The 14,350-nt window shown below is 40.3% G+C and overlaps 1 protein-coding gene across 2 annotated transcripts in view; it reads left to right on the top strand.

The window, feature by feature from the left end:
- Positions 1 to 14,350, top strand: part of PTN (pleiotrophin) — a 103,525-nt gene that overhangs the window by 68,008 nt on the left and 21,167 nt on the right. For both annotated transcript variants that reach the window (XM_055591018.1, XM_055591017.1), the window contains exons 2-4: positions 7,933 to 8,048; positions 9,157 to 9,330; positions 11,881 to 12,042. In XM_055591018.1, the coding sequence (XP_055446993.1) occupies positions 7,934 to 8,048; positions 9,157 to 9,330; positions 11,881 to 12,042 (451 nt within the window). In that variant the 5' untranslated portion in view covers position 7,933. The remainder of the gene's footprint in view (positions 1 to 7,932; positions 8,049 to 9,156; positions 9,331 to 11,880; positions 12,043 to 14,350) is intronic.

Below are 14,350 nucleotides of genomic sequence, written 5' to 3'. Positions count from 1 at the left end.
AAACCTTACAAGGAAAGTCATGCAAGAGAAGTTGCTGCAGGTAAAGCTGAGATAAGGGTGGGAGATACGGTGTGACTGTCAATACCATCTCAAGTTTCTTTCATACCTGGCAGCAGCCCTTGACCTCTCCCTGGAAACACCAGTTCTCTAAAAATCATTGTTTAGACCAACTTTATTTTTCTAATGAAAATCAGAAGAGATGCTTAAATGTGTGTGTGTGAAGCTTTTGAATCTTGGAGCTTGTTCCTGACTCCCAAGTACTATAAGCATTATAAGTACTTTGGTAATAAATACCTGGAAATGAACCAAAGTACACAGAACATCCACAACATGGGTAAACAAAAATAATAAGAAAGCCAAAAGAGAAACACGCATACTACATAAAGGGTATCGAGATGACTGGTTGAGTATGGTGGCTGCCCCTTTCGTGGTAACTTAGGGTTTTTGTTATGTTTATACAGCATGCGGGCTTCCCAGATGGCGCTAGTGATAAAGAGCCAACCTGCCAATGCAGGAGATGTAAGAGATGAGGGTCTCATCCCTGAGTTGGGAAGATCCCTTGGAGAAGGGCATGGCAACCCACTGCAGTATTCTTGCCTGGAGAATCCCATGGATGGAGAAGCCTGGTAGGCTACAGTCCATGGGGTCACAAAGAGTTGGACACGGCTGAAGTGACTTAGCACAGCATACAACATTCCTCTCTGCCTGACTTCCCCTTGCTTCTCTTTTCCTGAGCAGTTGATAACTGTCTGTCTTTCTCCCTCGTTTCCTCTTCCTCCTTTTGAGGTCCACCCACTGTTAGCTGGTACTGTACACTCTATTCTAATCACATTCTGTCACTGAATATATTATATACATCATCTCCACAAATTCATTTATTTGATCCCGTTTGCCTGAAGTTCCCTTCCTTCCCTCATTTCTTTATTTAGAAGATCAACTATTTTTTTAAATCTGATAAAATATACCACAACCCTCTACCTCAGTCACCCTTGCTAAGCAAAATTATCACTTGAGCCCAGGTACTCAAATAGCACTGTGTGTATAAGGGCTTCAGGATATTTAACATAGTGAGTCATGTCACTCATTTCTCACTTTTTTTTCCCAGTTACACAGAATTCTTTCGGGGGAGGGCTGAATCATATTCTTTTATCATGTTCTTATGCCTAGTAGACATCCAGCCCTCAGTAGGTACCCTAAAAATTGGTGAATAAATACCTAAAGAAAATGTCCTAAAATATCACATTTCTCCAACAGGGGCCATTATGCTGTGAAAATAATTCAGCCTGAAAGCTACCCATTTTTATTGTGTTATACAAAAATTAAACAAATGTCATACTATCAATCTGATTGATATGTACTTAGTTAAAATCAAAGATGGAACATGGTTGAATTCATTGATGGGCTGTGAGTAGAGTGTAGCTGAGGTCATGAACACACATGCTTGGGACACATTCTTTTCAAGGCTTAATGTTTAAGTAAGGCAGCTTAACAAGATCAAAGTGAAAGGCTGGTTTAGCAAAAGATTCCATTGTAAACATAACGGTTATTTATACGAGACTTTAGGAATCTAAGGCAATGATCAACCATTTGAAAATAAATCAATTTGAGGATTATGACTTGAAGAAGGGTTAGTGAAAATAAAAGTGGCCTATAAAAAGGAAAAAAAAATTACTATTTCACAGAGCTTTAGAAAGATAGATCGCAAAATACCTAGAAAGTTTTGGTGATGTGTAATATTTGATGTATTACAAATCATTCATAGACTGCTCTTGTATGTATGAAATGCTTTAGATCCTGGTTGTTTCTAGCTCAGTTTTTTCAGTGAATCTTATATCCATGGCATAGACAAAGAGCTGAGGCATCACTTTAGCATGAATACTACTTCCTCTATTTGATGCCATGTTTTAGCTATATTTTTTTGCTAGCAAAAAATTTACTAAGTGGCAACTTTGTGCTGGGACCCTGTCTCAGGTATTTGAATAAAAGGAGGGCAGTAGAATAGTTTCACCACACAAGAGGTATAATATTCAGTTGCAAAGTTATATTTTTTTTCATTTCATACATGTTAAATTGCATAACAGTTTCATTCGTTCTCAACATGGAGCTTCTATACTTTAGTGAAGTCCAAAGAAACACTGGGGATAAAGGTCCTTGAGTTTCTTTTAACCTTTTAAGAAGTCAAAAGCCTGAACAAATTTGTGTCCTAATAAAGCTGAACAAGTCTTTAGTTGGCATTAATTAAATCATATCTCTCTGGTTTTTAAAAAAAATTTTATCCTTTGATTTTAGATAAGATTAGACAGCTAAAAGTGTCATGCTCGTTATTTCTTAATGAAAATAAGTACTTCCTTTTAGTAAGTAATATGAGTGTAGGGGTGAACTAACTTTATTCAGCAACTAGTAATATATTTCTTGATAATCTGGGTTAGCTCTATGTCTACATCTTAGTTTCCACAACAAATATTTCTTGATATTCTATGTTAGCTCTGAGTTTGCATCCTGCATTTTCACAACAAACCTCTCAAGTTATTATAATCACACCCACTTTGTAGATGTCAAAACAGCAGTTTAAATGGTTGTGATTTGCCCAAGAACATTCCAAAAATTATATGGTAGAGCTGAAGTTTAAGCAAAAGCTTCTGCCTCTAAATCCTATATTAGTCATTCCAAACAAATCACTAAGAGACAGATTCCAGCATCCTTGTCTTATGTTTACACCAGATGTTAATCATCTTTAAAATTTTAGATCCTATTAAATACTAATACTTTTCCTTCTCATCAGTGATTTTTCTATAGAAGTGACCGGGATTTAATCTATTAACACTCCCCCCCCACCCCCAGTTGGTTTCTTTAACCGATTTCGTTTCATCCTTGAGCTTCATTCATACTTATTAGTGATTGAGATAAAGCCACAGTGATTTCCAGACACCAGGCATCTAGGGTAGTCTTCTAGTTAACTGTTAAGCCCCATGAAATTAAATCTGTCAGAGTAAGGACAGCAAAAGTTGGCAGTAGGAGGAGTGAAAATAAGTAAATTATTCAAAAGACCTGAGCTGGCTTAGCAAGGCTTATTCTGCCATTGTTCTAGTTCCCTCCGTTCGAAAAGTAAGTCCCGACCCTGACCACTTCCTTAAGTCAGTATTCTTGCCTCTGTGCTCATCTAGCACGTGTTGGAGTGTGGCAGGGATACACCATATGGAGATACTTCTGCCTTTGTTTGATGCTAAGGACAAATAAAGTGAAAGAAAGTGAAAGTGAAGTTGCTCAGTCATGTCCAACTCTTTGCCCCCCCATGGACTGTAGCCTACCAGGCTCCTCCATCCATGGGATTTTCCAGGCAAGAGTACTGGAGTGGGTTAAACAACCAACAGATACCACAAGCAAGGGAAGCTCTTATCTACACACATTCAGTTACTCAAGTTCTTAACACCGCAACAAGGCACCAGCATGCTACTTGTTTTTTGGGTTTTTTTTTTTTTAATAATTTGACTCATCTCTTTCCTAAACTCCTTTACCCTCTTTTAAAAAATAATTGTTTCTTTTGCTCTACCCAGAAGAATCTAAAGCTACCAAAACAGAGGCTTAAGCAGAATGGCAGACAAAACAGGAGGAAGGGGAAAAGATAAGTTGAAAATTCAAACCTATTGCTGATCACAAATTTTACACATTTTCCCTGTACGTATGGAATTGTGTGCATTTTCTTTAGAACATCTAAAAGCTGAAATTAACCATTTGCCCACTAATTAAGATTCCAAATTTTTCTGAATTCATAGGGGGAAACAATATAAACAGAGTTTACTTTATTCTATTAACTCTAACTCTCATCCCAGTTCCTCTCTCCTTTCTTCCTCTCTGCTACCACTACAGTTAAGATCCCTGTTTAATGGACGATTCTATGATTTTAGAACATTTGTTCAGAAAATTCTGGCCTCTGTGGGATTTTTCTCTTGAAATTAAGTGACTTTAACTTGATTGAAAGAAAGCTTTTTGAAAATAATTATAAAAGTAAGGTTAGCAATGTCAGACTAGAAATGCTGAGGTTAAAATAGCCAGCAATAGTATCCTTCTATTAATAACTCTGTGTGTGTGTGTTTATGGAAGAGTTCTATTTCTGCTAAGTGTCCATGTTTTCTCAGTGACCTCTCTTTCCACTGTGTATGATACATGGCTCTTCAAGCATCACTCTTTTGCTTGGTCAGAAAATTCTTTCAATAGCTGTGCTCTCATGATGGAAATTTCTGAATTCTTACTTTCCTGCTATTAGAGTGGTATCATCTGCATATCTGGGGTTGTTGAGATTTCTCCCAGCAACCTTGATTCCACCTTAACTAAAGAACCTCTTGATGACAGTGAAAGAGGAGAGTGAAAAATCGGGCTTAAAACTCAACATTCAAAAAACCAAGATCATGGCATCTGGCCCCATCACTTCATGGCAAATAGATGGGAAAAAGTGGAAGCAGTGACCAGTTTTATTTTGGGGGCTCCAAAATTACTGCAGATGGTGACTGCACCCATGAAATTAAATGACACTTACTCCTTGAAAGAAAAGCTCTGACAAACCTAGGCAGCACATTAAAATGCAGAGACATTACTTTGCCAACAAAGGTCCATATAATCAAAGCTATGGTTTTTCCAGTATCATGTATAGATGTGAAAGTTGGACTATAAAGAAGGCTGAGTGCTGAAGAATTGATGTTTTTAAATTGGGGTGCTGGAGAAGACTCTTGAGAGTCCCTTGGGCTGCAAAGAGATCAAACCAGTCAATTCTAAAGGAAATTGACCCTGAATATTCATTGGAAGGACTGCTGCTGAAGCTGAAGCTCCAGTACTTTGGCCACCTGATGCGAAGAGCCAGCTCATTGGAAAAGACCCTGATGCTGGGAAACAATGAAGGCAGGAGGAGAAGGGGGCGGCAGAGGATGAGATGGTTGGATGGCATCACTGACTCAAAGGACATGAGTTTGAACAAACTCCAGGAGATAATGAAGGACAGCAAAGCCTGGTACACTGCAGACCATGGGGTCACAAAGAGTAGGATACAACTTAGAGACTGAACAAAAACAACAACAACACAATAATCTAATTCACAATCTAATTCCAAGTATTCATAGGTAATTATGAAACAAAAAGGTATATTACAACATAGAAATGCATTAAAATTTAAAAGTTAACTTACCCTCTGCTGCTGCTGCTGCTGCTAAGTCACTTCAGTCATGTCTGACTCTGTGCGACCCCATAGACGGCAGCCCACCAGGCTCCCCCATCCCTGGGATTCTCCAGGCAATAACACTGGAGTGGGTTGCCATTTCCTTCTCCAATGCATGAAAGTGAAAAGTGAAAGTGAAGTCGCTCAGTTGTGTCCGACTGTTAGCGACCGCATAGACTGCAGCCTACCAGGCTCTTCCATCCATGGGATTTTCCAGGCAAGAGTACTGGAGTGGAGTGCCATTTCCTTCTCCAATAACTTACCCTCTAAGAAGACTCAAATGAGAAGTTTCTGCCTCCAAAGTGGTTAGTCACTGAGAGTATGTTCTTGGACTGCCTTTGGAGAAAACACCAGAAGACCTTCACGTAGGTTCATGTTACATCTCATAATTATAGTTGCTATGTGGATATGTATTAAATGTATTGTGTAGATGCACCAGGGTACTTAGCTCTGAGAGGACTTGCCGACCAATATGACTCACTTCTCAGACTATTCATGTCCAATGAAAGTCATAGGACAAGTGTCATAATCAGTAACAATTTGTCTGTTTGATCATCACTGAAGTATAATTATAAAAATTTACATTCAGTTCAGTTCAGTTCATTCGCTCAGTCGTGTCTGACTCTTTGCGACCCCCTGGACTGCAGCACGCCAGGCCTCCCAGTCCATAAAGTCCCGGAGTTTACTCAAACTCCTGTCCATTGAGTCCATGATGCCATCCAACCATTTCATCCTCTGTCATCCCCTTCTCCTCCTGCCTTCAATCTTTCCCAGCATTAGGGTCTTTTCCAATGAGTCAGCTGTTTGCATCAGGTGGCCAAAGTATTGGAGTTTCAGCTTCAACATCAGTCCTTCCAATGAATATTCAGGACTGACTTCCTTTAGGATTGACTGGTTGGATATCCTTGCAGTCCCAGGGGATTCTTCTCCAACACCACAGTTCAAAAGAATCAATTCTTTGGCACTCAGCTTCACTTATAGTTCAACTCTCACATCTATACGTAACTACTGGAAAAACCGTAGCCTTGACTAGATGGACATTTGTTGGCAAAGTAATGTCTCTGCTTTTTAATATGATATCTAGGTTGGTCATAACTTTTCTTCCAAGGAGTAAGCGCCTTTTAATTTCATGGCTGCAGTCACCATCTGCAATGATTTTGGAGCCCCCAAAATAAAGTCTGCCACTGTTTCCACTGTTTCCCCATCTATTTGCATGAAGCGATGGGACCGGATGCCATGATCTTCATTTTCTTAATGTTGAGCTTTAAGCCAACTTTTTCACTCTCCTCTTTCACTTTCATCAGAGGCTCTTCAGATCTTCTTCACTTTCTAAAATAAATAAATAAATAAAATTACATTTACAGAAAGTAAAAGCATGTAATTTTAGATTTTAGAAAGGGATGGAGATGCTGAGTTGCTAATTAGGACTTGTGATTCAGGGAAAGGACCAAATGACCAAAATATTAACTTTAACTGATGAATACAAAATATTCATCCATACAATGGAATCCAAAGTTATCAATTAAAAAACACTACAATGGGCATTTCCAGTGTTACAGAAAGGGAGAAAAATTCACTGACAAGGATATCATTTTATAGATAGGCTTGAATGAGGAAGAAAGGAAATTACAGAACAGAGTGATCTTAGTCCCTTATATATGTGAAGTTTTATTGTTTACATTCATGAGAATGTAAAATCATGTCAACAGTCTACACTTCTGGAAGAAAAATTTGGAGTTAATGAGCGTATGCCATTGCTATCATTTTTATATGAAGTATAAAATATCAGGAACATACTAGATGGAGATCAATGACTACCAGGTGAGTTGCTGCAGCCAGTGACTTGGTACAGCTTCAAGAAGTGGGCTGTCCTGGCACTTGTCCTGGCGCCTTCCCCAGTATGCTTGGCAAGGCGATCGTGTTGACAGGATGCTGTCACAAGTGACTTCAAGTTCTACAGGAGTCTTGCTAATGTTATCCTGGGATTTTTTTTATTGATATCAAATGTGGAGATTTCAAATTATGAGTAAATGTAAACCCTCCATTCTAGAATTTAGAGGATTTTCAGTACATTTGAGTTTAGAAGTGTTTTTGCTGTATATTGAAGGTGTGCTTGCTCTACTTCTGTTCTGGGCTTCACTTTTCAGTGGACCAATGAATAATACAACTATGATGATAAGACAATTGTGATCATGGAAATGATAAAACAAAATGAGAGCTATTGATCATTACGGATGCATCTGAAGATAACAGCAAACATATACTTGCACAGATAATCTATTCATTATGTCTACTCACATTATACGCATGGACGAAAACATCATGGCTGTTTTTAGGAATCTTCAGGACTTATAAGGATAACTGTAGTCATTGCCATTACCAAGTGTCACTATCAGTAGGACTTACTGTAGGAGTCTGTTCCAATGCATGCCATCAAAATTCTTTTGCTTCCATTGCTCTTAAGTCATACTTAGCAAATGGTTGTGTGTGAAGTCTTATGTGAAGGACTGTTGTATTTTATCAATGAATACATGACTGATTGCAGAAGAGCACTTACTTCAGTGGATGTTGGAGAAAATATTGAACTCTGCTCCATATAATTGATATAAATCTTCCTAAAATTTGATATTTCAGAAATGGAAACTGGAGTCCTTCATCAAGGAGTTCAGTGAGCTTTCTTTGACTTAGGTTGACTCCACCTTCTCCATTTCTCTGTTCATTCTTAGAATGCAGACTCCACAGTACCTGCAGCAACGTCGAAAATTTGCAGCTGCCTTCTTGGCATTTATTTTCATCTTGGCAGCTGTGGACATCGCTGAAGCAGGAAAGAAAGAGAAACCAGGTGAGCAATATCGTTATGAACAAAGGTCTTCTTTGATTAATATCTATCTAATCCAGCTACTTGCTTTTTGTCTTTTCTCCTTCCTTCCCTCTCTTTTTTCCTTCTTTCCCTTTCTTCCCACTTTCCTTTCTTCCAAGTATTTAGAGGAACACCTAAGTGACATCCCCTCTTATCCCATCCCCCCACTCTAAGTCCTGAAATATAGATGATTACCACTAACTATTAATTAAAATAATAATTAGTAACAGCTACATCATTCAGAAAATTGATTGGCAATCAAATGTTTAACTTAGGTTGATACTCTTCTTCGAAAAGAGTCCTGGAAGCAAATTTTGTTTTATCTCATTAACAAAGGAGGAAACTGAATCTTAGCAGGCATAAAGCACCTTTTCTATGTCACTTACATTGTGCTAAGTTGGCTGTGGAGCTGAGAGTCTGTTACGTATGTGGTCTACCACATTTACTGCATGTTACTCCATCTACGGGCTTCCCTTGTAGCTCAGTTGGTAAAGAATCTGCCTGCAATACAGGAGACCTGGTTTTGATCCCTGGGTCAGGAAGATACCCTGGAGAAAGAAATGGCAACCCACTCCAGTATTCTTGCCAGGAGAATCCCATAGACAGGAGCCTAGCAGGCTACAGCCCGTGGAGGCGCAAGAGTTGGACACAACTTAGTGACTAAACCACGACCACCACTCCATCTATAAGACAGAGAAAGAAGCATTGACATACATTGGAATGACTAATCTGACAACTGTTAATTTTCATAGACTATTTCCCTATTTTTTAGATTTAACTTGACTTTGATCATCTTCTCTTTTTCAGCAACATTCGCTTCCTAAAGGAGGTGTCAGTACATCACTTAGCACAGTCCCTGGAACATAGTAAGAATTAAATAAATATTAGTTCTAGCTCCCTAGTTTTCTCCTGGTCATTGGTTGATTCAATCATTCATTCAGCTAACACCGAGTTTCTACTCTTTCCTAGACACTGAAGAGAGAGGTAAAATCACAGACCATGCAATTAATGAGCTCAGGAATGGACTTGGTTTTATCCAGGAGCTAAAGAGTTTTCTGGGCGTTGATAATTTTTCCTTCTTCACTTTCAGAAAAGAAGGTGAAGAAGTCTGACTGTGGAGAATGGCAGTGGAGTGTGTGTGTACCCACCAGTGGGGACTGTGGGCTGGGCACCCGTGAAGGCACCCGTACCGGAGCTGAGTGTAAACAAACCATGAAGACCCAGAGATGTAAGATCCCCTGCAACTGGAAAAAGCAATTTGGAGGTGAGTCCCACCCTTACTGTCCTATTGATTTAATCTTCCACCCTGAGATAATTCTTGCATCCTTCCACCAGGTATCTTTTTGAGGTTGACTCTATTTTAACACATTTATTTTATCAGATACAAGATAACCTGGCATCTTGCCCAACTGTGGGTCCCTCGTTTTCTGTACTGCTAGAATCTGGAACCAGATAGTTGTCTTGTCCTGGAGGGAGGGCTGCTCTGTGCATCGTAGGCTATTTAGCTGCATTCCTGACTTTTACCCACTAGTTTCTGGTAGCACTCCCCACCTCAGCAACTACGACAGCTGCAAGTATCTGGATGTTGCTGCACGTTTCCTTTCGGGGCGGGGCAGAGGGTCAGAGTAGTCCCTGATGGAGACCACTGCCTTAGCAACAGGGGCAGAAAATAGGCCCTCGGTCCCTCTTAACAGTGTGCTCTTTCCTTCTATTTCTAGATTCCTCTTATCTTCCCTTCCTCTTTTCTTATTTATTCTCCTCCTTCTCCAGATCTCTCTCTCTCTCTGTTACTTCCGGGCCTTCTCTCTCTCTCATGCTCCCTCCCCACTTGCCACACTGGTTCATAGCTCTTTACTCACCAAACCCAGTTGGACTGCTCTGAGCCACTGTTCATAGATTTTAGTTAGCTCAGTGACTATTGCCAGTTTCATGTTGACCTCATCTCCCAATCTGAGAAGGAATCTTTCAACACTTTTGACCCTAAACCCACCATGGAACACCAAAATTGCCTGTTTTTTGTTTTTTCCCCACGTTCTAGACTTGTTTTTCTTGCCATAGTGGGACACAGTGCCCCAAGTATTCTCACTGGTTTACAGAAATGTGTTTTGGCTACTGGACAGTGGAGAAGGGTAATGAATACTTACACTACATCTTTGTCATTCTCTATAACCTTTGGGGTTATACCTTTATATAAGTGGAGGTAAATTCTATAAAGGCATGGTGAAATTCAGATACGTTTGATATTAAATTGTGTACAACTACTCTAAAGATCTATACATAAAATGTCTTAAAAATGTGTTTTAAAGGTCTTATATATATAAATGTCTAGAATATATAAAGAGCTCTCAAAACTAGCAATCCAATTAGAAATTGGGCAAAAGACATAAACAATCATTTTACTAAAGAGGATACATAGGTGGCAAAAAACAAAAGATGTTCAGCATCTTTTCTCCATGATGAAAATAAAAATGAAAACCAATGAGGCATCACTATATACTACACACTGATAAGAATGGCTAAAGTCAGAAACAACATCAAATGCGAGCAAGGATACAGGTGAAACTAGATCATGCCCACATTGGTGATGGGAATACAGGATAGAGAGCCACACTGGAAAAGAGCATGGCAGTTTTTCACAAAATGAAACTTGTATTTACTATACAATGCAGTGATTTCACTCTTAGGCACTTATCCTAGAGAAATGGAAACTTATGTTCCTATAAAAATTTATACATGAATTTGTATAGCAGATTTAGTTGTTATAGCCAAAAGCTGGAAACAACCCAGATATCCTTCAGCTGGTGAATGGTTAAACAAACTGGGGTACATGCTTACCACGGAGTACTCCTCGGCAATGGAAGGAACAGACTATTGATTCATACAGTTGGATGGACCTCCAGGAAATTCTGCCGAGTGAAAAAGCCAATCTCAAAACATTACATACTGTATGATTCCATTTATATAGTGTTCTTAAAATGACACAGTTATAGAGGCAGAGAACAGATTAGTATAATTTTACTAAGGGTTCAGGAGGTAGGAAAGGGTTCCCTGGTAGCTCAGCTGGTATAGCATCCACCTGCAATGCAGGAGACCCTGGTTCGATTCTGGGTTGGGAAGATCCCCTGGCCAAGGGATGGGCTACCTACCCCAGTATTCTTACCTGGAGAATCCCCATGGACAGAGGAGCCTAGCAGGCTACAGTCCATGGGGTCGCAAAAAGTCAGACATGACTGAGTGACTAAGAAAAGACAGCACAGCAGGGCAAGGAGGTAGGAAAGGAAGAAGTATGCTAAGCTATGACTATAAAAGGATCACCCAAGGGACCTTTGTGTTAGAAGTGGTTTGAATGCTATTGATGGAGGTGTTCACTCTTATCTATACATGTGATAAAGTCACATGGAAGTCAGCGTCCACATACCATATACACACATGAGAGCATGTGAAACTGTGTGTATTAGTTGCTCAGTTGTGTCCGACTCTTTGCGACCCCATGGACTGTAGCCCACCAGGCTCCTTTGTCCGTGGGATTCTCCAGGCAAGAATACTGGAGTGGGTTGCCATTTCCTTCTCCAATGAATAAATAAATTCTCTGGACTATGTCCATGACAAGTTCCTGGTGGCGCTGTAGCTATGCAGGATATCACCACGGAGGGAAACTGGGTGCAGGGTATACGGGATCTCACTGTATTATTTTTCACAACTGCATGTGAACCAACAATTACCTCACTACAGAAAATCGAAAATAAAAGTGTTTGTTTTCATGGTACTCCAAGAGGAACTCAGAGATTTCTGTTTGGTCCTACCCTGCCTCCAGCGGAGTGCAAATACCAGTTCCAGGCCTGGGGAGAATGTGATCTGAACACGGCTCTGAAGACCCGAACTGGGAGCCTGAAGCGAGCCCTCCACAATGCCGACTGCCAGAAGACAGTCACCATCTCCAAGCCCTGTGGCAAGCTGACCAAGTCCAAACCTCAAGGTAGGTTCCTGTCTTTGAACCATAATTTTAATCTGAATGGACTGAGGGGCTCAGGCAGGATCTTCAGATGTGCAAATTTTCCACAAGGAAGTCTTGGATGAATCACCTTAAGAAATGGATTGGAAAGAGTCCATATACTGAGCATCACCAAGTACTTTTCAGCAGCAGGCAGTTGATGCGTTCAGATTGAAGTCCTCTGCACTGATGAGGGTATAGGAATAGTCTCCTTGCAGAAACAAACAACTTAACAAGACAGGCAAATTAAGACAGTTTTATGGTGACTTACTCGGCTTCCCTGGTGGCTCAGTGATAAAGAATCTGCCTGCTAATGCAGAAGATGCAGGCTTGATCCCTGGGTCGGGAAGATCCCCCTGGAGAGGGAAATGGCTACCCACTCCTTTAGACAGCGGAGCCTGGTGGGCTACAGTCCACAGCTTTGCAAAACAGTCAGATAAGATTAGTGATTAAAACATCAATGACAACAACGGTGACTTATAGTCTCAGCCCTAAATCAGGACCACATCCTGACGAGTGTAAACACACTTAGGAAGATCAAAAGGCTGAAAATTCAAAATCAACTCTCCTAGATAATCAGTGAATATAGTTCTCATGAAATCAGTTACATGATTTTATATTTTTCCTTTTTCTACTCCCTAACTTGGTAAGTTCTGTAGTTCTAATATTTTTTTAGTTAGATTAGCTTATCATGGAATTCCAAAATTATGTAGAGCTATCTTTGTATTCATTCCCAGAAAGTCAGCTTTCATGCTAGAGACAGTAAACCAAACTAAATATCATGGCCATGGTTTCATACGATAGAATCCCAGCTGAGGGGAGACAAGAAGGTATTAAAATCTTCTATTTCATGGTTGTATGGATGAGTTATATCCCCCCAAATTCAAATATTGAAGTCTTAACCCTCAGTCTCTCCAAATGTGACTGTGTCTGGAGGTGGGGTCTTTAAAGAAGTAATTAAAGTTAAATGAAGTCATAAGGATGGGTCCTAATCCAATATGACTAGTATATAAGGGGAGAAGGCAATGGCACCTCACTCCAGTACTCTTGCCTGGCAAATCCCATGGACGGAGGAGCCTGGTGGGCTGCAGTCCATGGGGTCGCTAGGAGTCAGACACGACTGAGCGACTTCACTTTCACTTTTCACTTTCATGCATTGGAGAAGGAAATGGCAACTCACTCCAGTGTTCTTGCCTGGAGAATCCCAGGGACGGGGGAGCCTGGTGGGCTGCCTCTCTGGGGTCACACAGAGTCGGACACGACTGAAGCAACTTAGCAGCAGCAGCAGCAGTATATAAGGAGATTAGGACACAGACAGACACAAAAGAAAGACAAGATGAAAACATAGGGAGAAAACAGCCATCTACAAGCCGATAAGTGAGACCTCAGAAGAAATCATCGTTGCTGACACCGTGATCTTGCATTTCTGGCCTCTAGAACTGTGAGAAAATAAACTCCTGTTGTTAAGCCATGCACTCTGTGATCTGGTGTATGGTAGCCCTAGCAAATGACTATGATGGGCCTCGGTGAACTCTATCTTAAAATATCTCCTTGGCCTTTGCTCATTTTAATGGACTCTAAAATGGATATGAAAATTCATATTGGCTAGATTAATTATAAGGAAAAATTCAGGAAAATGAACATTAAAAGTCCATAATAAGTTAAAATCAGAAAAAATATCCCCAGAAACTGAGGAGGATTGACTGGCTTGCTGCTGATGGGCAGGAAGGACCCCTTTCATAGGCCTTGCTCTTTAGTCTGATGGAGTGGTCCTTAGAAATGGTTACCTCCAATCTCAGGATGGTCAGATGCAGGCTGGACCTGCAGGTGCATATCTGGGATTCAGGAAGCTCTCCTCAGGTCATGGGAACCTCTGCTGGTTGCAGTGTGTATTTGAAAGGCATAACGTGGGGCTAGAGTCAGTGCACTGAGTTTGTCTGCCAACTGTACAAATATCACTCTTCTGGAAACAATGACACAGAAATCTAATGAAAATCCCACACCTCGTCTATTCAGTGAGAGAGTCCACAGACTGGAAGAACTAAGAGATGCAGTTTTCAAATTAGTTGATTTTTAATCCAGTCAGAGAACCAAAATCTTCAGCATAAATATAGAGTGGAAAAGAAAAGGGATTGAAGATGTCTCCATGTTCCAGTCTACTGGTTCTCAACCTGGGCTGCACACACAATTTTCTGTGGGAACTTATAAAGATCCTAGTGCCCGGGTATAACCCAGACCAACTAAATCAGCATCAGTAGTTTTGAAAAATTAAAATGGTTTTTAGGAGATTTCA

Source organism: Bubalus kerabau, chromosome 8 (genome assembly GCF_029407905.1).
Source record: "Bubalus kerabau isolate K-KA32 ecotype Philippines breed swamp buffalo chromosome 8, PCC_UOA_SB_1v2, whole genome shotgun sequence".
Taxonomy (NCBI): domain Eukaryota; kingdom Metazoa; phylum Chordata; class Mammalia; order Artiodactyla; family Bovidae; genus Bubalus; species Bubalus kerabau.
This window is presented reverse-complemented; position numbering and strand designations above follow the sequence as displayed.